The sequence below is a fragment of the Crocuta crocuta genome, unplaced genomic scaffold (genome assembly GCF_008692635.1).
Source record: "Crocuta crocuta isolate KB4526 unplaced genomic scaffold, BGI_CrCroc_1.0 scaffold197, whole genome shotgun sequence".
NCBI classification, from domain to species: Eukaryota; Metazoa; Chordata; class Mammalia; order Carnivora; family Hyaenidae; genus Crocuta; species Crocuta crocuta.
In genome coordinates, this window is record NW_027532002.1 from 5835843 (window position 1) to 5862173 (window position 26331).

At 53.3% G+C, this 26331-nt stretch overlaps 1 protein-coding gene across 2 annotated transcripts in view; it reads right to left on the reverse strand.

The window, feature by feature from the left end:
• Window positions 1-26331, reverse strand: part of MINDY4 (MINDY lysine 48 deubiquitinase 4) — a 109374-nt gene that overhangs the window by 31726 nt on the left and 51317 nt on the right. For both annotated transcript variants that reach the window (XM_077775445.1, XM_077775446.1), the window contains exons 7-13: window positions 21580-21686; window positions 18980-19096; window positions 17697-17785; window positions 8861-8962; window positions 6990-7053; window positions 5865-5930; window positions 482-549 (exon numbers count right to left, since the gene is read on the reverse strand). In XM_077775445.1, coding sequence (XP_077631571.1) covers window positions 482-549; window positions 5865-5930; window positions 6990-7053; window positions 8861-8962; window positions 17697-17785; window positions 18980-19096; window positions 21580-21686 — 613 coding nt within the window. The remainder of the gene's footprint in view (window positions 1-481; window positions 550-5864; window positions 5931-6989; window positions 7054-8860; window positions 8963-17696; window positions 17786-18979; window positions 19097-21579; window positions 21687-26331) is intronic.

A 26331-nucleotide genomic window follows, 5' to 3' on the forward strand; every position in this document is an offset into this window, starting at 1 on the left:
TCCCCAGGGCTGGCCCTGGACACAGACCTTGCAGCTTTCAGACGGCCATGGCCCACGATGAGACCCCGTCCAGAGTTCATGAGGGCCCTTGGTTCTCTCCCAGACCTCCATCTCAACTGCCATCCCCACCCGCGTCCCAGGGGAGTCCACACGTGTGCTGAAGTATGCGCACACCCCAGTCCTGCTGGGGCCCCGGCGGCACCATTAGCTCTTTGGGTGGGAGTGGCCCTCCACGCAGCCTCACCACACATGGGGAGACCGATAAGGTAGCTCCGAACACACCTGTATGTAGCACGTAACTGCTCTCTCCTCACCAGCCGACCACCCCCTGTTCTACTACTTCCTTCATCCTCTCAACTATGCTCACAATGCGCCTACTATGCACCAGGCATGCTCCTGGGTTTTGGAGGGTGGGGGTAAGGGGGAGCAGCAAACAAGACAGACAAGCCCTGGCCGGGAGTTGAGGGAGGAAGGCACTCACAGCTCCGTGGACCTGGACAGGATGGCAGACAGGGTGAGCAGGATGCATCCGTAGGGACCCGCCTCGAACTGGGAAGAGGAGAGAGGAATGAACACCCGCCAAGGCTACACCCCCTTCTTCTCACCTCCGCGGGGGCCACCCCTAGGGAGCGGCCTGACCGTGAGCCAGCTGCCCCAGCTGGGTCCCAGAGGTCACCAGGTGGCTCTATGGCAGGTCCCCTACATGATGGGAGCACAGCAGCCTGGGTGACAACGGGGGCAGACACAGTGGCCGCCAAGGTGCATACCATGACCACCGAGGCCCGGAAGTTCACGATACAGCAGCCTCCCTTCCCATGCAAGTGTCTTACATACATTATCACACTGAAAACTGTCACAGCCCTGTGCTCTATAGGACTGTTAACACTGCCCACTGCCACACAAGGGAATGGGTCAGGTACTGAGCCACCGGCCCGAACTCACACACAGCCTGGGGGGGATTCTAGCAGGCTCTGTTGGACTCCAAATCCCTTGCTCCAAAGATTTGCACTGTGTTAAGAGCAGCAGAGAGCAGGTGTGGGGCAGTCAGGGTCAGGAGGGCTGAGTGGCATGAGCTGTTCCAAGGACAGATCCCGTCTTGCAAAAGTTGTTGGTATTTTGTTCATCATGGATTTTTTTTTTATTAATTTTGAGATTTTAAAAATGTTATTGAGGGGCGCCTGGGTGGCTCAGTCGGTTAAGCGTCTGACTTCAGCTCAGGTCATGATTTCACAGGTTCGTGGGTTTGAGCCCTGCGTCAGGTCTGTGCTAACAGCTCAGAGCCTGGAGCTTGTTTCAGATTCTGTGTCTCCCTCTCTCTCTGCCCCTCCCCTACTCACGCTCTCTCTCTCTCTCTCTTAGAAATAAATAAAAAACATTTTTAAAAAACTTTAAAAAAATAAAATAAAATAAAAAATATTATTGATACCAATTACTGAGGATTTTGGTACCTCCTTGAAGTTTGTACCTAAGGAGAGCACCTCATTCATCTCCCCCTGGTCCCAGCTCTGGATTAGAGCCCACAGCCTGGAGCTTGGCACCCTGGGTTTAAATCCTGGCTGTGCCACTCCTAGCTCTGGGATCATAGGAACATTTCTTAACTTCCCTGTCCCCTGTCTTCTTACCTGTGAAACAAGGATGATTATAACAGCACCTGCTCTTATCAGTGTGTTGTGAGGATTAAGTGAGATCATCCTTGTAAAGCCCGAAGGACAGGCCCTGCCTCCCGTGTGGGCTGTTCCTACGGTGCTGGCCCTGCACTGCCCACCTGTCCGGGGGGCCCAGGAGGCCACGGCCCTCTGCCATGGGCTACATGGCTCTGGCTCCCTAGGGAAAAGCTGTCCTCCAGCTGCGACTGTGTGAATACCTTACTTATCCCCTCTAGGATGACACCCCTCTTCCAGTGAGCTATGGTTGAAGACTGCCTCACAATGGTCAGTGTTCCTTATGTGTGATCAGTTTCTTTTTTGCACTTGAAACCAGATCCCCCCCCCCAAAACGTTTGTTTTCCTGAAACAATAAGAATGATATAACTGATCGCATTTCCATTTTGCCTTGGTTGCCAAGAAGCTCAGAGCCAAGTGTGGCATTCAAGAGTGGTAATTATTTCAGTTCAAGCTTCTGATAAAATTATCTTTTCTTCCCTTCAAAATGCAGTCTTCATTTCCATACAGCAACTCAATTCATCATCTAAAAAAGTTCTGTGTGGACTTTCGTGCCACGAGGATGCTCCCTGCTAAGGTTATGCTTGTGAACAAGGTGGACAATGATCTGCCTTTATGGGAAGAGACTCAGGAAAGAAAGAACAATAAGAAATGGAAAAGGATGGGGAAGGGACTCTCTTCTGACAGGAAATACAAGGTGCTCTGGAAACACACAGAAAGGGCCTTTAAGCAGACTGAGGATTTAGGGAAAAAAGGAATGTAAAGGAAGGCTTTCTGGGGGAGGTGATATTTAAACCCAAAGGACGAGAAAGAATCAGAAGAGAAGGGAATGCTGTTCTGGGCAAGACAAACAGCATGTGCAAAGGCCCAAGGGCAAGAGAGGGCAGGTTTACTAAGGTTGGAGCATAGAAAAGCCCCGAGGACATCATTTTTTTAATAATTAACTTTTTATTTTTATAAACTCATTAGTAGCAAAATCTTTTGCTGGGGGAGGGGGGTATAGAAATGGAATAAATGAATCAACAACAATCTTCTATCAACCTCATTGTAATTCTCTGATCTCAGGACAGTCACTTCACCTCTGCTGTGCTCAGTTTCCCCCATTTGCAAAACGAGGATAACGAATCCCTTACTTTACGTATTTCCTTGGGTTCTGGTGCCCATTCTAGGAGCCTACGGCTGTGCAAGTGCCCTGATAACTGCAAGGGGGTAATGCTGACGCCCTGGCACAGCGGGCCGCGGGCCGCCGTGCCCTGGTCACGGCTCTACTACCGACTTGCGTGTTGCCTCGGGGAGTGACGAAGCTCTCTGTCTCCACTTCCCCTTCTGGAATGCCACCCAACTGCTGCCGTGGACCCACCCATGGTGTTGGGGGAGCCATGGCACTCTCGGTGGGCGTCCCCCTCTGCCACGCCTGCGGCTGCCGGCCTACAGTGAGGCAGGGGACACAGAAGCCCGCTGCGCGCCCCGCGTCTACGTAAACATGGAGAACGGTGGGTACGACGTGGGCCAGCATTTTCCACGGTCCTCGGAGGACCTCTGGGGGAGGTTCCACGAGCCCTGGAGGCGCCCCTCCGCGTGGACTGGCTAGCGCGGTGGAGAAAAGATGCCTGCCTGGGGCTTCTGGCCCCCGCCGGAACATGACTGAATGGTACCAATATTCCGTTTTGTTTAAAATAAAGAAAATAAAAACCAAAAAAAAAAAAATTTGCTAAAATTATCTCATCAAACCCAAGCTGCCAAGACATGGGAGGCCACAGGGCAAGATGCCTGCACTGGAAGGAGGGCTCCCAGGGCAGGCAGTTGGCCGGAAACCGCTGGCAGGATCCAGAAAAACGTCTGGTGCCATGTGGGAAGAAGGAGTCTTTCTCTAGCGCAGCTCGGGCCCCCGGGGAGATGGAAGCCCACTGAGGAGCCCCAGTCAGAGGCGGGGGCGGAGGCTCGTCCAGCTCATGGGGGGCAGCCAGACATCTCACCCGAGGGTGAGCAGTGATGAGAACACAGCAAGGAGGCTATTTATTTTGGGCAGAGATGGTCCAGTGTTCGTTTCCAGGCCTGGCACGAGTAAGCCCCTCTGAGGCCCAGGCCGTGAAAAATGAATTTGGTGAGGGCAGTGCTGAGGCAGCTCGATGGCTTCCAGCAAAAACATAATTACACCGTGGGGGAAGGCACCACCTTCCAGGGCGAGGAGGGACAAATACCGACTGCTGGTACACGGGGACCAAAGCCAGGTGAGGAGGGGGAGCTGCTCTGGATACAGAAGAAGGACAGAAAGTAGACGGACCCTCCCCACCCCCCCCCACGAGCCCCACTCTCTGAACCTTTTCCACTGTCGTTGTCTTGCTTGGGCTTCACCGAAACCCTGGGGCACAGGCAGAGAGAGGAGAAAGGCCCCATTTCATAGATAGGATGCAGAAAGCCCTGGTGCTGAGGCATACCGTTCCCGGGGCCATCAGCGGGTGGTGACAGGTCCCTAGAGCATGTGAGCAATGTCCCCAGGGCCTTCCTTTGTCCTCTAGAAGCCTCCCAGGGCACTGCCCTGTCCTGGCGGCTGTGCTCTGCTTCACCTGATGGTGTGAACACAGGAGCCCGGGGTCCTGCCCCCTGCTCAAATCACATGCATGGAGACCATCAGGCTTTGCTCGTCTTTCAGATGTACTGTTGTCTTCTCTCAGCCCTCTGAGTGCATTTAAGAGTAGAATCCCTTCTGCTTATTTAGATCGCCTGGTGCTTAATTTAGAATGCATTCTTTTCCATGCAGTTAAGTTTCTCCTTTAAAAGCCACTGTTGGGACAGGAACGAGCTAGAAGTTCTCTGCTAACTGCTCCGTCTTCCATTTCCTAGATGAGGCACCTGAGGCCCGGTGACTTTCCCAAGGGCACATGTGGCAGAGGAATAAGCTAGCAGGGGTCCCCAGGTCCCTGTTCCAGGACCCCAACACCAGCTGGGAAGTGCACTGCATCAGCAGACAGCCCCCTGGGTTACGTCCGTGAAGAAGCAGAGAGAGCCAGGAACAGGGAGCAAGTGACAGCCAGTCTGCGCCAGGCCCCCTCCCATGCCAGAGCCCCTCCCTTGCCCCTCCCAGGAAGGCAAGAAAGAACAGCCAGAGCAGAAAGGCAGCGCCCTAAGCTGGGGGAGACAGGCCAGGCTCCTTGGGCTGAATCATCCCTGGGCAACAGCTCTGGGGCAGAACGTGTCTGAAGAATCAGCACCTCAGTGACGGCACACCTGCCTCCCAGGGGTCTCAGGACAGGGGTCTCATTTGCCTGCCCAAGCAGTATCTGTGACATTGGCGCTGACACTCTTCCCTACTCTGCCCAGATGCACAGTGCCTTCAGGGAGCAGGAGATATTAAGACAGCGGAATGTCCAGCTCTGTCCCATACTCAGCAAATTCTCCCACCCTCCGGGCTCACCGGCAAATCTCTGTCGCCTTCTCAGGAGCCTAGAAGAGCTCATGCCACAGCCCAGAAGGCCAAAAGAAGGGAGAAGATGAGGCACGGACCATTTGCTTGCACACCGGGCGAGAAGGGCCCAACGCTGTTTCTTTACTTCCACCCTGACACACAGAAGATGAGACCTTGAAGTTGGGAATCTCTGAGGTCGTCTTTGGCCTTGACTCATGCTATGCCCTGCCTCCCCCTCATCTCTACAGTCTACAAGTAACCAGTCTCAAGGTTACCTTAAATAATCATGATAGCAGTGATCACGAAATCAACAACGAAAGCTAAAATCGCTGACAACAATGAAGCAGGCATGTTAGTTCTAAGCACAGTTATTGTCAGCTCCATTTTACAGATGAGGAAACTGAGGCATGAGGAGGCTAAATAAGCTGTCCAAGATTACAGAGCTACTAAGTAAGGGGTGTTACCTGGATTGAAACCCAGGCTGCTGGTTTCAGAGATCATGGTGTTCACCAGGGAGCCTTGGGCACCCTCCTCCGCAAAGCCAGAGAGGCTACAGCCCTGAATTCCCGTGGCGCTTTGTGTTGTCCAGGCCCTGGATGTGTTCCGCCCCCATCTCACAGCAAGGGGTGGGTGTATAGATCTCCTCCAGTAGACAGGGTACTGGAGGCTCCACCCCGCCGGGACATCGGGCAAGGTCCTGTGCCCAGCAGGGTCTCCATCGAAGAAAGCAGCTGGCTTAACTATGTACATCCCCCACCTCCTCCAAAAAAAACAAAACAAAAAACCATTGTTCATACCTGATGGATGCTTTGCTGAAGAAAAGTTACCAGCTCCTCATAGCAGGTCAAGCTGTGCAGTGTGAGCTGAGGAGACACAAACCCACAGGGTGACCCACCAATGGCTCCGGGCCCTGGATTATCTCCCGCCGCCCTGGCTTCAGCAGCTACAAAACCCCACTTGGGAGTGTCCCTGTGGTCAGAGGGGTGGCCTTGAGAGCTGGCGCGGGGAGGCACCCCCAGACCTGTGTGCAATGTAAAAGGCTGACAGGGCCCAGCTGGGGTCCCTGGGGTGAATTCCGCCCTGCCAGCAACACCAGGGCTACAGAGCCCAGGAATGGGGGCGTTTTGGGGCCACAGGAAAGGAGCTCGCCTTGTGCATGCCCCCCACTGACAAGTGGGATCTTAGAAGCACCTGGGGGCGCAGGGGGGGCCGGGACGGGAGTCCCAAGCAGCTCTCAGCCCAGCAGGCAGTGTTCTGAGTTTGGCGGGAAGCTGGGGGTATGAGTCCCCTTTGCTTTCTCAGGCAGGTCAGGGAAAAGCCATTTATAGAGAAAATGCCTACCAGGCGAGACTCCCAATTAGGATCCCAGGGCCACATGTGCCCAGACTCAGGTCAAATGAAACAAATGAGGTAAAACAAAAAGTCCTCCGTGCAGAGGAGGTTCCTTTGTGGGAAACGTCACTGTGTCTGTACTCTCACGTCTCATTTCTTTCCCTTACTTGGTCACACCAGGTCTGGCTTTGTGGCCGGTGCTCTGTCCCACGCAAGCTCTTCCCCACCCTCTAATGCCCCTCCCTCCACATACCACCCCACTGCCCTCTGACAGCAACCCCGAAAGGATGTTGAAGCGACACAGAGGGACAGACAGGGCCGCGGTCGGGCCAGAAGGCGCTGCGTGCGGACTGCTCTTCTCTGGGTCAGGGCGCCCGTCGGCCTTTTGGCCATAAAGCCGGTCCCGGCAAGAGCCCCCCGCCCTGAGCCCCCTGCCTCTGCCCCCACCCCAATCCCAAGTGGAAGATCTGCTAGCCTGGGCTGCAGGGAGGGCTGGCCCATCCCCAGCCGGGGGAGGATTTACTTATATGAAAGGAGACCGTCCCCAAACAAAGCCAAAGGTTGCGTGATAATTTTCCAGAAAGCCGTACTGTTTCTAAGACTCCATCTGCTTTGTATTTCCCTGTTGGACTGAAATGCTGTGTTCCTGAAGCCCTAAAAAGGAAAAGGGAGATGCATGAGTCCTCGGCATGGAGAGAAGAAGACATGCCCTTGAGCCAGGGGGAAACCACATGTGCCATTAAAGGAGGACAAATAAAAAGGTGGCTCCAGAGGGAAGAACGGAACCAAGGGTTTCTCGTTTCTCCCCCGCTTTGAACTCACCCACGAAGCTGGATCCAAAGAACTCCCTAGTAGGGGTGGGAAAAGGAATGGAAAAAAGACGGCACAAGGACAGCTTGGGGTAACCAAACCCGAGTCCTGGAAGGAGGAAGTCTGCCTCTCACCCACAACTGACAGATAGAGTCCCAGACCAAGGAATGCTGACGTGCCCTTCATTTTCAGGACTGTGAGGAATTCCAGCCCTGGCCTGAGGCCTCCCACCCTAACCCCATGTCCATCGCCCTGTGAGGCGTGTACAAACAGTGGGGTCTGGGGCCCACTGGGCCATCAGCCTGCTGCCCAGGCTGGGACCAGCCACTGCCCCTAACTGGGCTCCTATTTTCTAAGCCATAAAATGGGGAGAAATTGAATTTTTGTCCTATCTGCGTTCTGCGCTGCCATGCAGATCCTAAGGGCCAGGGCTAATACGTTAACTGGAACACGAGTACCAAGGAGAAGCACTCGATAGGAACAATAATGATACCTAACACTGATATGGTACTTATCATATCACTGATATGCCACACAATGTCCTAAGTACTTCATATTTGTTATTCACTATTTATTCATACGGATAAATGATTAAACTGATAATATAGTCATTTATCATATATAATTTATCTAATTCTCACACTCACTCTACCGAATAATTGTTACTATCATCCCCATTTGCCAGGTGAGTAAACAGATGAAGCGCAGAGAGGTTGAGTCAACTGTCCAAAGTCACACAGCCAATAAGCAACAGCACTGGGAGTTAGCATCTGGAGCCCCTTCTCTTTAATTTTTTTTCAATGTTTATTTATTTTTATTTTTATTTTTTGAGAGAGGAAGAGGGGGAGCAGGGGAGAGGCAGAAAGAGAGAACGAGACACAGAATTCGAAGCAGGCTCCAGAGCCCGACGCAGGGCTCGAACTCATGAACTGTGAGATCATGACTTGAGCCAAAGCTCACTGCTTAACCGACTGAGTCACCCAGGTGCCCCTGGAGCCCCTTCTCTTTAGCAGTGTGCTCTCCTGACAATTCTACCCCACCAGAGTATAATCTTCGGCCCCCAAAGGAACCCTTTCTACTAAAGCTCGGCCACGGGCCTGGGGTGGAGTGGTGCTCCCACTCTGAAGGGCCAGACTCAAGAGCAGTCCATGTGGACCACACGGATGGCATCCTGAGGGAGGGTGGAGGCAGCAGGGGAAGCCTCTTCCTCGGTGGAATGGGGCTCCAGGTAACAAAGTGGACGGGAGCATGCTTTGGGGACTAGGAGAGAGGGTGAGTGGTAACCGAGAGGCTGTTTGCCAAGGCCACCGGGTCAGAGAAATATAGGGGGGAGGAGCAGGCTGCCTAGGCCAGAGGTTTCCTCAGATGGGTTGCGTCCCCCAAAGCTCCCCAGGACGAAAGGCGAGACAGATGCGACCCCGGCAGAGAGGAGAATGGAGCTGGAGGGAGGTCCCACCCCCCAGGGCTCTCCCAGTGTGGGGCTGCCTCACTGGGCTCACGCTGGCATGGGGCACATGGTGGGCACCCGGATGAACGCACAGACAGCCTGCTGGGAAGACAATTTCCCCAAGTACAGGAAAGCACACAGCCGGCTTGCCCGCAGCCGCGCCAGCGCGTGAGTGGTAGTGACACGGCCCTGAGAAGTGCTTACAGTGTGACCACGGCTCTCTGACGGCCCCCGGCCCGCCACACAATGTCCGCGATGGCCAAGGCAAGGCAGTGGGTCCTGCGGGCATTGGAAGGCTGCAGCTGCCTGAGGAGGAAAAAGAGAACTTGTTTACGCTGGGGGGGGACACACGCCAGGGACAGCAGAGCCCTGTAGCTGATGGCCTATCATTCCTCTGCCACACAGAGGGCCCAGCAGCCCAGGGACTCGGGCAGGGCCTCCTCCGAGCCCTGGGGGAAGAGCCCTGGGGGAGAGGCCCTGGGTGGGGCTAGAGGAAGAGCAGGCTGAGGAAACAGGCCAGGGGAGCCCAGGGGACCCGGAGGCTTGGCAGGGCCCGACGTATGTGTAAGCTTGGCCGGTGAGTTCTGGCAGAGCCCAGAAGGCTGAGCTGAAGGCATTCGGGAACAACCGCCACCCCAATGAAAGGTAGCCATCCCCAGCAAAGGCCTGGTACTGCCCTGACCCAGCCTTGACCAGCCCCAGTATCCAGGCCCCTGGAGACAATGGTTTGTACAAGCAGGTGCCCTTCCCTTCCACCAGCCATAGGAAATGAAATCAGGGATGCAGAGGGGAAGGCAGCCTGCCTTGCTGGTTAGATATAGGGCATGGGATGTAGGAGAGGAAGCATTTGGGGTAATCTCTGGGGTTTTAGTGGGTGCACAGTGGTGCTGTTCACTGAAATGAGGAATACAGGCAGAGAGGAGAACTGGGGGAGCAGCTGGAGGTGCCCATGGGACCCCCTGGTGAAGCTATCTGACACATGAAAAGCCCAGAATAGCAGCTGGTACTAAGTATTGGTTTATGAGTCACCAGAATGTAGGGATTCCTTGGCACTTTGAGTGGCTAAGATTCCCCAGAGAGACAATGAGGAAGGGCAGAGGTGGCGGCCAAGAATGAAACACCCCCAGAACTCTGGCGTAGCAGAGAAGCAAAGGAAGGCAGGAAGTGGCAAGGTGGTAGAGGCACAGCTGGGAGACAGTGCTGTTACACATTTGTTAGGAGCAAATGGGCTTTGAGCAGAACAGGTAGCCAGCAATGTCAAAAATGACAGAGAGACGTCTTATGATAAAAGCGGTAACAGAGAAGCCCTGGTGCCTGACATGAGCAAGTGGGAAGAACAGGCAACAACAGCCTGATAAAGATGCTTCCTTCAGTTTCACCTTCCCAGGGCTCCTGAAGACTGTACTCCTTGCCCGCCCTGGAGCCTACGGATTTTTTCTAAATTCTTAGAAAAATTAAATTCTTACAAAAGCAGCCTGTTAGGCTCTTCCTCACAAACAAAGGTGCCTTGATGAAGACTCTGTTGGGGCTCAAAGGAAGACACAGGTGGAGCAGGGGGGAGGGGAGGTGGTTTTCTATGTTTTCAGTAGCCAACTAACACCTGAACTCCATGCTGAGCTGTGGAGGTGGGGGGAGGAAGAAAAACTGAAGAAATGGGAATGAGGAGACCAGGACACGGGTCACTATGGTGGCCAGCATGGGGTCACTACCCAGGGTCTGAGACACAGAGCCAGTTGTCCACATCCAGGCATCAAATGACTAAACTGGGAGGTAACATGACATAGCTGTCTCTCAGTTTCCCCTTCCATAAACCGAAGATGACAAGAGGACCTCTTTCATAGCACTGGGAGCTTTAAACAAGACGGTGTGTAAGGTCCATAGCCCAGGACCTGGCACGTGGTGAATGTTCAATAACCAATACCTATTACTATTGTCTTTATGGAAACATCAAGTCCCCACTTTGGCCCTGGTGACGGGAAGGTGAACTCTCAACATCTGGTGTGAAAGTGACAACAAGTCACCCTCAATCACTTGAAAAATGAAATGGCAGACTGCCTGAGACTTCTGTAGCCTCTGGAAGCCCGCCACATTCCTCGAGGAAATGGTTACCACGCCATCACCAACCAGGCAGCCCGAGCTGTGTGGGGAGCACTGGCCCGGGTCACCATCAACTATGAAAACAAAGGTAAGGAAATGTTGTTCTGGGTTTCCGGAGAGGCGATGCCAAGGACGGGGCGGCAGTTGAGGGGGGAGGGCAGGAAAGCAAGTCTTGTCAGACAAAGGAGAAAGGATTGGACATTTATCTCTTTGGATTCAGAACCTATGAAAGTGGGCTTCGTCATCCCCATGGCTCCTGTTTCCTGCCCTGCCCCCACCCCGGTGACCATCACGTCCTGTCAATCACACCTCCTGAGTACCCTTGCCAACCCCCTTCCTGCCCCTGTCCAGGACTGCTCCCCGGCGGAGTTGTTACAGCTAGTGCCTGGCCATCATTTCTGCTCTCCATCTCACTCCGGTGGGCTCTTTCCACCTCACAGGTGTGACTAGGGTCCTCCCTGGATAGAACCCTTACCGTGGGTAGGAGTTGTGCAAAATCGTGTCTGCACCGCAGACCCTGCCTAGAACATCTATGCTGGACAACCTGCAGACGAGGAACTAAGAGGTCACCTTTCAACATTCACTGTGTTCTACACTAACTTGCTGAAGCAAGTCACCTGCTTGACTGAAAGCTTCTCCGCAGAGCCACAAATAAGATTAAAAAGTCGACATATATTGAGTACTTATCATGTGCGAAGCGCTGTAAAACACACTTCACATGTATTATTCCGGGAGTCCTTAAAGCTACCCTATAATGGCAATAGTAGCGTTGCCCCTTTCAAATGGTAAAACAAAGGCACAGAGACTAAATGATTCACCCAAGTGAATCACACAGTTAGTAAAGTTGGAAAACTTGAAACCACATTGAGGGAGGCAGGAGAACTTGGGGAAGGGGAAGCAAATGTCTGGAGCTCTTGGCTTAGAAATCAGCATCGCGCTGCCTTCAAGCCCAGCTCTTCAGCACCGGACAACACTATCGGGAGATCTGGCTCTATGCTCCGGCCCGTGTCTTCCTGATTTCACAGACTGATTCCAGACCCTCTGAATCTCTGCATTTCTACACGGAAGTCCTCATTCTTTTCACAGGCTGCCTCCCAGTCTCTGCGTCCTTCCCTGAGCCTTCTCTAGCTTGCTCTTTGGAGACCCAACTTTCTAGAGAACAAAGTGGAAAAGTGCGGTGGTCGGGCCCGAGTTTGGTTCCACGTTTGGTTCACAGGCCCTAGGGAAGCTCCTTGCCCTCGCTGGCCTTCGCCTTCCTGCATAGATGCAGGCCCTGGGCCAGATGCCCCCAAGCACCATTCCAGTATTGCCATTTCTGCCATTTAACCAGCCACGGCATAGACAGGGCTGTCTGGGCGGAGGACGAGAGGTGAGTCGCTCCAACTCCCGCTTCACCAGGTAACTCCCTACTTTCACCTGCAAAACCCCAACGACAAGGGTGGTCCTGCATTGTCTTCGTTGGTCAGACACACATTCATCAAACTCCTACCACAATTCTAGCACCCAGCGAGGCTCTTCAACCAAGGAGAGTTTCTTTAAGCACCTAATTCCTCATAGAAGTGCAGAATGCAGACATTTGTCTACAGATGGTGGGTGGTGTAAGGGAGTAATACATCCTGCATAGTTGCCTAAACTACTCAAGTCCTTCAGATTAAAAGGATGTTTTGATTCTAATTATCTTGAGATCCCTACGGCATCTACAAACAACCCAGAGGAAGGCCAGGGAAGTAGTGCAGGCTTTCTGCTCCCTTGCAGGGTCAAAAGCTGCAGCAGGGGAGGGGAAGAAGGCTGGTCTGGGGACCACCGGACCTGGGGTCCAGGCCTAGCTCTGCTCCTACTGTCCAGACAGGCCCTAGGCAAGTGCCCCTCTTTCTCTGGGCCTTGAATTTCACAATTCCAAAGGGAAAAGGAGGTGTGGGAACATCGATCTTGTCTGTGGCTCTCTCTAGGCCCGCAGGGGAGTGAGGCTCACAGTCTCTTCCCACAGCCAGCCACAGGCACAACCCTCCCCAAGTGGAAAAACACGGAGTCCTGTCGCTGGGCGCCGTCCTTCCCGATGGAGGAGAGGCCCGGCTGCTGGCCCGATGGAACGGGTCCTAATGAAGCCAGGCAGTCCTGCAGAAGAAAACACTGCCCCTGCCAAGAGGCCTTTATTTCAGCATGACTTCCCTGGAGGGCACAGTCACATCCTCCACGCTGCTTTCACAGAACCGTTAGCCCCATCGGCCATGGGCGGAGGCCACAAGGAGGGCCCACAGTGGGGCTGCTGCAGACACCACCTTGCCACGGCCAGGCCACTGTGCTGTTCCTAAAGAGAATAGAGCCGCACGCTTGCATTTTTTTTTTTTTTTTAGATTGGGTCATTTCTGAAATCCTGGAATTTCAAAGTCAAAAGGAAGTACTGAAGCCTCAAACCCAACTCAGCACACACTGCCCATGCAGAAACGCCAATGAGCCAACCAATCCATTCCAAAATTGTATGAATACATCAATAAACCCGGACAAGCTGGGGACTAAGGTTGCTGCAGGGACATCACCCGAGGCAGCGGGTCCCCAGGTATATTACTCTTTGTACTCTACTGTACTGAGGTTTTCCAAATTAGGGGGAAGGGGAGGGTCTTCCCAGAAGCCCTTTGTAAAACACAGAGCTTCACCATGGCCACTGAGAATCTGCCTGGGGGCCCAGCATTCAAGTTCTCAAATTCATGACCTCAGCCTCCCGGCGCCAGCCCCCGCTGACCTCTCTGGCTCTCCTACTACCCAGAGTCTCTTCTGGGGCACAGCAGCATGGGATGGTGGACAGGGCTCAGACACAGATGTCACAGGTGTGACCCCAGGCCAGCATCTTCCCTATATGAGCCTCAGTTTCCCCACATGGCCCTATCTTCTTGCATAGCCTTTGACGATTTACAAAGGACTTCATTCATGTTTCCTTGTTGAGTCAAAGTTAGGCGAGACAGAGATTCACCTATGAGAAGGTGAGGCCCTGCAGTCCAGGTCTCTGCACCTGGCCCAGCACACCCCACCCGGAAGGGGGTTGAGGAGCACACAGCCAGGCACCCCTTCCAGCCACAGCATGGGCACCCACAGGACGCACCGATGCCCATGTGGCAAGACCAACTCTCGGTGACCTCTGACCCGCAGGGCCTCACCACCACGAAGCAGCGACCCCCACTCTGCTCTCACTTCCCTCCTCTGCTGCTGGCCCTGGGCACCAGCCCCTTGCTCCTCTGGCCTTTGCTTGACCCAAGTCCTAGCTTGAACCCAGAAGAAGTCTCCCCTTCCACCCCCAATCACCTTCCAGGCCCTGAGACAGGCTCTCACCTCAAAGCCCCTTAGCAGGGGAAGGGGGAGAAGGAAGCACAGGAATGTGTGTGTGTGTGTGTGTGTGTGTGTGTAGGCATCTGATGTCCCTTGCCTATAGCCCAACACCACTGGGACCTCCCCCAACTTGTCCCCCTCTGAGCTATCTCTACCTGAGCCCCTGCCAGAGCCCTGGTAGATGGATACAGAAAGCCAGCCCACTGCTCTCCGCCTGCGTGGAGCTCAGTCCTGGTTGTAGTGCCCGGGGAAGCAGGGTTTAGGAGTTGAAAGGGGAGGGACTTGCCAGAGCACCCATAGCTGGGAGGCTCCCAAGAAAACTGAAGTCACTCTTCTCCAGCATGAATCCTTCCAGGCTTCCTAGAGGAGGGGGCCCTGGCCAGCAGGCCGAGCTCCGTGGATACTCCAAACAGGCCTCTTCTGGTCCAGCCAGGCAGCCAGAGAGGGGCTCCTTCCCACCTGGCACCCCCCCGCACATACCCCCAGCCACTCCTTGCTTCCCCTTCCCCCTCTGCCTACCCACCACGGCCCCCAGGACCCAGCTCAGCCCCACTGGCCTGGCTGCCAGGGAACTTCAATCTAGGCTGCCCCCAACTCCTCTTGCAGGGTCCCAGCTGCCAGGGAGCCCATGAAAGCCAAGGCTGCACTCCCTCCCCGCCCTCCTCTGCAAGGCCAGGTTGAACTCTCCATCTAGTTGGTGCTTAAATAGACGTCTGTCCGTGTACGCTGGGGCCTGAGTCCACGTCTGACTGGTGTCTGGCTGGCAGGTGGTGGGACGTGGAAGAGAACCTCTTTTCCCACAGCTGGCCTGGTTTTCCTTCTACCCAGAGCCTAATTGCACCCACAACCAGGATGGCTGTTTGCCTCCCAAGCCCCGGCCACACTCTCTGGTGTGGAGAGCAGTGCAGTCCCTGGAGAATGTACCTGTGGAACCAGAGGCTCACGTATTTCCTTAGTGGTGGGTGGGGTGGGTGCCAAGGAACCAATCCTGCCTGTGCCCTAGGCAGGAACAGCCCTTCCTGGAACCTACTTAAACGCCCCATCCCGATCACTGGGAAACAATCCCCAGCTTCCCCCAAGTGGAAAATCCAAGTTCAAAAGCAGCTCTGAATGAGAAGGGGGCTGAAATGAATGATGAGACATCTCCCATGAGGGCCAAGGCCAACACTTGGCCCAAGCAGATGGTGAGCCTCCAAGGCCCCCTGGCAGCGTGGCCCTGACCACCAGCCCCAGGTCTCGCCCCTCCAAGCTCCGGCCCGGCCACCCCAGGCAGCTCTCAGCTCCCGGCCAAGCTCTCCCTGCCCTCAGGCCTCTGCACATGTAGTTCTCCTTACCGGAACACCATTCCCCTCCCTCCCTGTCAGTCTGGATAACTCATGCGTTTGTCCATGTGTTCATCCAACAAAAATTCTGAGGGCCTCTTCTGTGGCCTAGGCCCTGGGCTGGATGCCAGGGACAGGCTGTGAAGCAGGCGGCCCAGGAAGGCCCCTGTTCTCATGAGGCTTGTGTTCCCAGGGGCTGGGGCATGGGGGTGGGGCAGACAACAGACAGGTAATGATGTCCATGAACCAGGGTACCATTTGGCGGGGGAGGGGCCTTGGAGCAAGCCTGGGTTTGTCTCAACCAGGGAGGTCCAGGAAGGCCTCCCTGAAGTCATGGCCTCTGTGGGGTGAGAAGCCCAGGACCAAGTATGAGGGGTTTGCACGGAAGGGGGAAACTGAGGGAGAATAACCACGTGCAAGGATGTGTGTGAAGCCAACTGAGAGTCCTCCCAAGCCTGCCCCACCCTCTTCACGTCTGGGTGGACCCTGAGCTCCCTGCACGTCCCTAGAGCCTCCTGTCTGGCCGGCTCTCATGTCAGAGGTGCCATGAGGCCAAGGCCACAGCTGTCCTGTTGAGCCCTGTATTCCTTCCAGGCACCTGCCAAGTGCTCCCTGCATTCTGAGGGCAAGGAAGGAGGGTAGGCGGGTGGGTGCATGTGCGCTCAGGGACAGTCCCCGCACCCTCTGAGGGCAGCTCCCTCATTTAGAAAGCTCCACTCAGTGGGGAGCATTCCAGGCCATTGAGCACTGTGCTGCCTCCCCAGGAGAGTCAGCAGCAGGTCCCTGTCCACGCTGTGGGCAGCACTTCGCTGGCTGGCCTTCCGGAGTGGGCGGTGGGGATCGGCCATGCCTGGGCGGGAGCAGCTGTGTCTGGACTGGTCGGGGTGCGGGGAACAAGGTGAGGTCCTGCCATGGAAACGCTATGTCACTCTGCTCCTGGTTACCGCTCTGCACGGCCGGCGGTTAGCACCGTTTCGCCTAAGATAAAACACCTCGACGATTACTTGGCAATTAGATAAATTACGTTATTAGACAAATTCTAGAATGCCATGCATGAAAAGGTACCTTCACTTGGACCCTAAGGCCAAATCCTCTAAGCTGCTAAAAGACGTTTCACTTGTCCCCAGGCTGGCAGGATGTCTGGGGAGCCCGTGTTATCTCCCAGGAAGCTGAACATGGGTGATCGGGGAATGGGCCTTGTTGTCTTTATAACACCTAAGCTTTAAAAAAAAAGGGGGGGGGGCACTGAAATACGTACATCAGAGAACAACCCCCTTGAATTAAAACTCAAGAACTGGCAAAACTACGCTGTGATTTTAGAATCTGTTCAATCACAGCTTTTGGGATGAGAATGGAGGCATCTACTAGGCAGGACTATTCTGGGGTGCTGGAAATCATTTTCTTTTGTGATCTGGGTGACAGGCTCACGAGTGTGGGATTTTGCAATAATTCACTGAGCAGAACACGTCTGAGCTGCGCACATTTTCGAGACGTGCGCTCTTCCGTATGCATGTTCTATTTCAGCTACAGGAAGAAAGAGACAAGCACCAGTTCTGTAGCTCTGAGGAGAGCTCAGCACAACTAGTACCTGGGCACATGGGGAGACAAAAGTAAGAAGACGCTCTCCTCGCATCGGCCATCTAGCCCCGGCCCGCACCTTGCCAATCCCTCCACCCACCACGCTATAGAATTAGGGTTTTCTATCCATCCATCCCGCACAGAGCATTCTGGAGCATAGAGGGTGCTATCTATTCCTCTATCACTTGTGCCTGCACAGAGACGTTCCAGAAAAGTCTACTGAGTGAGAGAAAATGAGAATGAGGTGTCCATGTGCAAACACTTAAAGTGTGAGGTGGAAAACAAGCGGCCAAAGGGAATGGAAGCAATGTGCCGCGGGGCTGGCTGGAATGTGTGGAAATGGCTATTGGCAGGAGTGAGGTAACAGGGGGAGGGAGGGGAGACCTGGGGTCAGTCAGTGGGTCAGCGGGTTGACGTGGGCGTGGATAGGAGTTGGGTGGCTACCGCGCTCAGCTGCTGAGGAGGGGGTGGCCTTAGTTTCGATGTCATTCCAGCCGCTGCTTCCCATGTGGAATGGGACTTAACGACCCTCCCTCCTTTTCGAGACCAGTGTGTGCAGGTCATTTAAACCGGTCGGCACTGGACCTGCGAGCCAGTCGCCGTTTCCCTTTCCAGAAGACGGGAAATATCAGGGAACACACACGCTTCCTTGCTTGTTTTTTCTGGACACCGAGGAGAAGCCTTGGGAAAAGAAGATATTGCCAGAACGAGCGCAGACTTACCGAACGCAGTCGGCTTGGCTATCTCCTTCAAACAGGAGTTTCTGGAGGACACAGCCTTGGACAGCTGCCAGAACCCCACAGGGACCCCCCTGCAAAGAAGGACACGCGAAGAAGGTGCCCGTGAGGACCGACCGGGGCAAACCTGGCTGTTCCTCGGGGACCAGCCCGCTCCCACCAGGCCCCGCCTCTCCGACCGGGCCTCTGATGTGCCGAGGACTTCTGCAGAGTGCTGAGCCTAGTCACAGAGAGGGGTGACAGAGGCCACGGTGCCCAGCACTGGGGGAAGGAGCAAGTCTGCAATGTCTCATGGGAGGAAAACAGGACTTCGCTGCCCATCAGGTATAAAACCAGGCTCGTCACCGTCGCTTCCCAGTCACCCCAGGGAAATGCTCCCGTGTCCACAGGCTGAGGGTGTCAATGGTTTACTCAGCCCTCAAGGCCCATCCTAAAGGCTTCCGCCTCCAGGAAGTCCCCCCTGATCACCTCAGTACCCCCTTAAGCAGCTTCTGCTAATGTGAGCAATCTTTTGCCCTGGTGGCCTGCCTCAGCACCCATTAAGTGTCGCCTTATCCCCCCCACCCCCACATTAGAGGAAGAAGGCTCCTTGAGGGGTTCATCCATATTGTCATCAACAAGTAGAGTAGCAGACGTGGCTGCTCTTGAGCTGGGGGTGCACTAAGACATGCTGAGCTTGGCCACACTAGGGACAGAGGCTAATGGTCTTGGTGTTCCTCCTCAGGCAGTGTGGGGCAGGGGAGGCTCCTGGGGCTCGAGAAATGGAGCCTCGTTGGGCTGCTGGATTTAGAGCATCTTCCGGCCCTTTGAGTGTATGACTCGGGAAATGTGTGTGCACCGTGTCCCAATCCTGCTCCAGTCTCCCTGCATTTCCGTCTTGCAAAACACCTCCGCCTCACACTCTTCTCAAAGCCTCCCCTTCATTCATGCTGCCTCCTGCCTCAAGGGTCCTCTCTCCTCCAGCCCTACCTGCAAAACCATTTCCCAACTGCCTGAGGACCCTCTCCGATGCCCCCAACCAAACACAGCGCCTCCTTCTACTCCTCTCAGAGAGGATTCTGGATGCTGAGAGGAAGTCTCTGTAGAGTGAGGGTCACACTCCCCAGCTCTTGCTCTGCCGACCACACGTGAAGTTCCAGCAGTGGGTAACAAAGTGGGCGCTGAATAGCTCAGGAAATGCTCGTAGCCTTTTCCAAACCAGGGGACACCCTGCCTCGATCTGTGATGGGCCCACAGAAACAGCCCCAGGAAGCTTAAAAGCAACCTGCCTTGTTCTGCACGATGCCATATTTTAACGAGGCTTTGTCATTAAAGGAAAAACTCTGAAGTTTCCATTCCTCATTGAAACAGCAGAAGCTGGAACCAAACAGAAGGGCCTTTATGTCCTGTCAAAAGAAGAGAGAGCTTCATTAGTCATCTTAAAAGCAAACAGTAAGATGCGGCTCAGTCCATGTATTCCTGCAGAAGCTGGTCTTGCATTCTAGCAGGGCATTCCGCTTTCCAGCAGGGTTATTTATTTTCTTTTTCTTTTGCAAACTCATTATTATTTCGGGAGAAATCGATCCTGAGGGTCTCTTCGCTGGCACGTTCACAAACCAACCCAGCCTGTGCTGACCTAGGCCCCAAGTCTTTTTAAGTTCTGTAGAGGAAACTGAAACAAGCTTAGTTTTAGAAGGGCTCTTGGAGGTTCTCGACTGCATTCTATAATCATCTGTGGAGTGTTTAACGCTCCTGATGATCAGGCCACAGGCCAGGCCAACTAAATCAGAACCCCTGGGGGTCAGACCCCAGCATCTAGGAGTTTAAATGCTCTCCAGACAATTCCAATGTGCAGCTACATTTGAGTACCGGTACTGACAGTGAGGCTTAGCAAATTATGACCCATAGGTCAAATGTGGCCCCACACATGTTTTGTAAAGAAAGTTGTATTGAAACACAGCAACACCCATTTGCTTATATATTCTCTATGTTTGGCTTTTACATTGCAATGGCAGTGATGAGTGGTTGCATCAGAAAGCCAAAAATATACCATCTGGCCCTTTACAGAAACAGCTTGCCAGTCCCTGCTCTAGTACCACCCCTTACTACTTGTAAGGGTCTCTTCAATGACATCACCCACAAGGGGTCCCCCGTGAACTGAGCTTGAACCGCAACAACCCAGTGAGGGGTTCCCACCCTCTCCCAAGGCAGCCCCTCCATGTTTCCACAGCTCTGTCTGCCCTAAACTTCTGGATGACACTGATCTCACAGTCCATCTCCCACAAACCAAAGCCCCACCTTCCAGAGCCCCAGGAAGTGCCAACCCCTCTGCCTGGCCAGCCCTGGAAGGCAGAGCCACTCCCCAGATACCCCCTCCTCATGCCGGCTACCTCCTCTCTCTCAGGATTTCATACCCAAGGTCTCTGAAGGGCCAACACATGGGTTCTGTTGCCACCTCTCCAGGTCAGATCTTTCCTATAGATTCAGATGATTTCCTTCTAGAATCGGTTCTTTTTTACTTTTCATTAAGTACAAGAAAATCTCAGCGGCAGAAGCCCTTGTCAATACGTCAGCCTGTCAACATGGGCTTGCAGTACACAGGAGAGGAGCCTGGGTGAATTCATCTGTCAGGGTTTGCCTTCCCTTCTTGTGCCAACAACAAGCATCCATGTATTTGGACTGAGTTTTCTAAAAGCCCAGAAAACTACAGGGACTCGAGTTTTCCGACTCAAGCCTGTCTGTTCTCTTAATCACAGAACAACGGCCCCCAGCTAGGCACAGCGTGGTCCCCAGGTCACAGAGTTAACAGCCAGGAAACCTGGGTGCTATGGATGCCATGTGCCCTGAGCACCCCCCCCTTCTCTGGGTGGGCCTTAGTTTTTTCAGCTGCTTTTGGAGATGCTGCTGCTGGGTGGTCTGCAGTTGGGGGCCTCTAAGGGCTCTTCCCAAAATAGGAGTGCTCACTGCAAACAATCACAGCCTTGTGGCTACAGATAGCCAGAGCACACTTGGGGCCGTGTAAGAGTGTCCAACCCCCCAACACACACACCCACGCCCCCCATGCTTTGAAAGAAGGAAAGGAAAGGGAGGACAGGAATGGGGAAGGGAAAAAAAATCTCTAGAAAAATCTTTGACTTTTGTATCTGTATGCTGGGTAAATACTTATAGATAGGGAGAAAAGGGGGTCAGCTGTGTCCCCAGGCACTTTAGCCTTTCCTCCTGGGTCCTGGCTGAAAAGCCCGTGGAATAGTGCAGGGGCAGCATTCCATCCGGCAGGAACCGCTGGCCAAGAGGAGGGGTGAGGCCATCTGGCAGCTGAGAGGGTGAGGAATCCAGGGCACCCCTGCAGAGGAGGTCGATAAGGCCAGGAAGCTGCCCCTGAAGTCCCACGACCTCAGCTCCCTCCAGGAGGCCACGGGTGTGAACCCGATGGTGCTGAGGAATTGTTAACACCCTCCCGTCCTTCCCTCACCACAGCCCAGCCTGAGCCCAGCATGGGGATGAGCGGTAAAGCAGAGCCGCCCTAATGAGGACAATTCTCCCACCACCGTCACAGCTCTGGAGGGGCCCACTGCAGACGCAGTGGGGAAGCAGCTCTGGGCTGAAAGAACACGAGACCCTGGAATGTTTGAATGGGAGGAGGCTGTACCCACACCTCTTCCTGGAGGAGACCAGGCCCCCATTTTCCTGACTCTCAGTTCAGCTGCTTCGGTACCACGCCCGAATTTCCACTTGAACAACGACTGAGACGTAAGATGGTTGGGGCCAGGGGCATCACAAGCACCTCGCCCACACCAGTTCACATCGAGACAGCTTCAGTTCACACCCTGCCAATTCACACCAGTTCGAATCGAGATGTATGCACACACCCTTTCAGGCTGGCACGCACCTTGGCCACCGAGAGGTCGATGGGCTTCGACGCTATTTGCAGCTTGAGGAGGGACGGGAGTGGAGACAGGATGACTTCTTCCCTCATCAGTTCATCCTCCACATCCTCTGAAAGAAAACCAGGGCACATGCGCTCCTTGTTATGACCCGTGGAGAACAGAGTAAGAAATAACTTCGCACCAAGGACATGGATGAGTTTGAACGAAGGGAGGGCTTCCCCATCCTCTACCCGCCTCTACCCTTTGGGGTTCCCAGGCCTTCACCAGAAGGGAAAAAAAAGCAGAGTAAGGGCCCTGGCTCCTTGTCACAGCCCCATGCTGGTCCATGGCACAAGGATGCCAGCAGGTGCAAGGTGGTTACCGGTTACTAGAAAGTTCTGCCTGTGGACAAGCAGTGAGACAGAAACCTGGGGCCAAAGCCCAGAGAGCCTCACTCAGACACATTTCTTACAAGAGGTGGGCGTGGCGAACAAGCCTGTGCCTGAGGACAAATGTGAAGAGGGGCAGAATTAAGAAAGAAAAGGCCACTATTCCTGATGAAATAATATCAACAGATTTTCACTGTTGCAGCCACTTGTGTTTTAACACTTAGGTCCCCTAACAGCCCCGGGACAGGGTAATTACCAGCACCCCTATTTGCAGGTGAGACACTGAGGCTTCGAGAAGTGAAATGACTGGCCTGACATCACGCAGATGGAAAAGGGGCAGAGACAGGAGAAAACCCAGGCCAGCCCCTAATCGTTCTGCCTTCCTGCCAGCCAGAACCCCCCCGGACCTCCAGCCGGGAGGGACGCTAAGTCACCTGCCGCACACAGTCTTCTTACAGCTGGGGCGATGGAGGCACAGAGAGGGTCCCAGCATGGGTCCGCTGGCCGGGCCTCCCTCTTGCATTGTACCCACAGCCGCAGCATTTACCAGAACACTGAGAGGAGAGACCCAAGTGAAAACAATCCAAGGTAATTATGCAAAAACGGAGCAGGCCAGTCTCCAGAGAGCCTGTTGAGCCACTTCCCTGCCTATTTTCCCAAGGCTAAGTGATTATTTAAAAAGTAGACCATGCTGCATAGAAGTCAACATTATCTCCTATAATTCTGTACATCTGGGACTATAGAAATGTCATGGCCCCTGCCTGACATCTTCTGGAGAGGCTATCCAGAGGCCAACAACCTCAGGACACATGTCCTGTATCCAATTCTACCGTCTCCTTTTCTTCCCTTGTTCCCAGAGTCCCAGTCCACTGAAAAAGAGATCCTTCCACCTTTAGGCTGAAAAAAAAAATTAAAAATAAGCCTGGAATTTAAATGAGAATCTGAATTTAAATGCAACCTCTTCTTAGTTAGGGTCACCCTGTGACCACGGCCTTATAAAAGCACCCTGAAATAATGACCAGATGTTCGTTCAGTAATATGCATGGGTCTTAAAAACACGGTCCTGGGTAGAGAAGGCAAGAACACAAGTGAGATATATATAACACAGTATGATTTACATCCATGACAGATAAATACACACAAACAGCGCTCTACATTTTGCAAGAATATACACAAGAAAACAGATACTGGCTAAATACACAAGAATGATTGCTTGAGGAGAGGAGGGTCATGGGGGGAGGGGGCTAAAGGGAAATGACGGAAAGGCAGGAGGGAGAGAGAAGGAGAGAAAGGGAGGGAGGGAGGAAAGGAGGAGGAAGGGAGGAGAGGGAGGGAAGCTGATGGGAAGGCTTTGCAAAGATCAATACTGAGAATGTTCCCTGAAGGAATAGAGATGTGTGATTAATTCAACCCTGGGCAGCTGAGGCCCAAAGCAGATGTAGAGTAACCTGAGGGATTCCACCAGGCCCTGAAGGGCTCCTTGCAATCACTCGGGCCAGACTGTTTCCTGAGGCACAGAAGGGGCAGTATTGAAACCTATTTGGAGGCTTCTGTTTAGTCTGAGGTTGTCCAGAAGGGAGCCCGGGCTGAAATGTGCCTGCTCAGGGCTCCGTCAAGTAAATCTGAGGAGGGAAGTTGGGGGCCCAGCCGGGTGGAGCCCCCAAAGGGAGGCAGCCTCCCTTGACTTCTGCCAGGAGGAAGCTGGCCCCCATGCAGGGATCTAGTTCGGGACCACATAGCAGGCCTCGGTTCCAGATGCGGTGGGACCGCCATGCAAAGGAAAAACAAAGCACTCCAGAATGACATGCTGGCCAAGCAGACAAAACCATCTGCAAATGCCGGCGGTTTAAGAACGCTATTTTTAAGGCCCTGGTATAAGTGTCTGGTTGGAAGAAGCAAGGGAGTTTGTTTCCCATACCATTTTATTTACCCTATGGAGGAAAACGTATACATATTGGTAATATATAATAAAGGTCCTTCTGCCTCTTTCTCCAGGTACCTTAACCAGTATTTCCCACTGGCGACAGATATCTTCTCCTGGACATGCCCCACCACCCCAGACTCAGGAATCTCATCACGGCACCCCTCCAGGCTTCGGTTTTGCTAACAGACTCCCTCACCCCAGTTCTCCTCCAGGGACTCAGGTGGAGACCTTACCCCTCTCCCCACACCGTGATGATCTAGCCTCCAGATCATTCTGCCTCCAGGATGCCTCATGCCTCACCCCGCCTTTCGTCCCTCCACTGTCACAGGACTATGTCATTCTTTTTCTATGTGTTCATTAAGCACTTCATTGAGCATCCATGAGGTGGCAGGAATTATGTGGGACAGTGGAGGTCCAGAGATGAGTAAAGCATAACCCTGGCTTCAAGGAGCACACTGCCTAGAGGGGGACCCAGAAGCCCAAACAAATAATGGAACGTGAGTACCTAAAATACAGACAGTGCAAGCGTTTCAAGAGCAGAAGAGGCAAATAGTTCCTCCTTAAACGGTCAGAGAAGCTTTCCGTAAGACCTACATATTTGAGCAGGGTCTTAAAATACCCAGAGTATTTCATCAGATAGAACAGGGACCCAATCACATCTTTTCTCAACTATTCCAAGAAGCCTCTCCCTGGTCTTCCAATATCCAGACTCTCACTCCTAAAATCTATCCTCCACACATATCCAGAGATAGCCCCAAACCCAGAGCCCTGTACACAGTACTCCCCAGCACAGAATTGCCAAGTGCTCTTTACTGGCTAATGATTTATGGTCAAGCTGGTTAGTATAGCACTCAAATCATCCTGACTCGGCCACACCTTTGTTCCCAGCCTCATCTCCCCCTGAGCCCGCAACTTCCCGTACGGGCCACTCACCTCAAGCCAATCACTTTCTCACCCTGCAGGCCTTGCGTGTGAGGTCTCTACTTGGCAAGACCTTGCTCAACCTTCAGAGCCCAGTCTAAATACTACCTCATTATGGAAGCTTCTAGAACCCACCACAGAATTCAGCTTGTATGTCTCTGAAACTAACTGCTGATCATCTGCTTTATATGTTGCTATCAGAGGACACCTCTCTTCCTTTGTCCCACCCAACCCAGCCCTCCAAGAAAGCAAGCCCACTTTTTATCCACCTTCATCTGCTTTCAGTAGCCTCATCTATGCCCTGGCATATAACTGCTAACAAAAGTCTGTGGAACTGAACCAGAGAAAAAATGCATCAGGATCAGGAAGAAAATGCCATTCCTCTAACCAAATGTTATTCCTTTTCCCTGCTTCATCCCAAAACTTCTTTCCCTTTCTCTTGGTGACTGGGTTCCATGATCTCTTACCTCCTATTTCTTTCTCCTTTTCCACATCATTAGCTGAGCCACTAGCAAAGAGAGGTCTGCCTCCCTCTGGAAAATACACACACTCTTCAAACAACTGAGTTCTGAGAGAATTGCTAAAAGCCTTCCTTCCAGTAGAAGCCCTTTGGGTTCTGAGGGCCAGGAAGTGCTTCGTTTTATGTCCAGACAGGAGTGGCTTTCACTGGAAAATCTTAAAGTGCAGTGCTTTACAGAAATGCTTCTAATGCCAGCATTTGGCTCCGGACCTCATTCTGCATCACCGTGGGCAGAAGTGCCCCTTCCGGGGCTGGCCGAGTGGATCCCCACCAGCTATTTCTGGTGACTAAAACTCAAAGGAACTGTTACCTCTGACTCGAGCTGAGCAGAAGAAACACACCCCTGCCTCATCATTCAGAGAGGCCCCTGCCTTTCAACTTCATCAAAGCAAACTGTCAGACTGCACGTCTCACACAAGTCACTTCTAAAGAGAGCGTTGCTTTCTTCCTTCGGTTTAAAAGGGTGCTTAAAAGGAGAGGAAAAATAACTGAACAGCTCCTGTCTGCCAAAATAGCCCAACAGGTAAATCGCCGCCTTCCGGGAGAAGAGCAAATGTCAACGGCACTCAAGCCTCATCCTTTCATGCCCGGTCACGGGTTTGCCATCGCCCACTCTACTGCTGCTGTGTCAAGCCCTGCAATCACATCGGTCTTTGGGGAGTGGAGAATTACAGAAAGGGGAACAAAAGATTGCTTCAAAACTAAGGAGTGGGTGGACATGTTCTCTATCTTGAACCGGGAGAGCAGTTACATGGATGTACACGTGTGTGAAAACGCACTCGAGCTGAACACTTAAGATGTACGTGCTCTGCACTTCACTGTATCTTATGCCTCAATAATACGTTGATAAAAAATTTTTAAAGGATGGTCTCCCACAGGCAGAGCTGTCCTCTGGAGACCTTTGTAGGTTCTGAATAGCCCTAAAAGAGCCCCCAAATGAAAAAGAGGCTCCTTTGCATCCCAACCACCGCCCCCCCATGTGGGTCCAAAAATGCCCAGACTTCTTATAAGGATTTCTCCA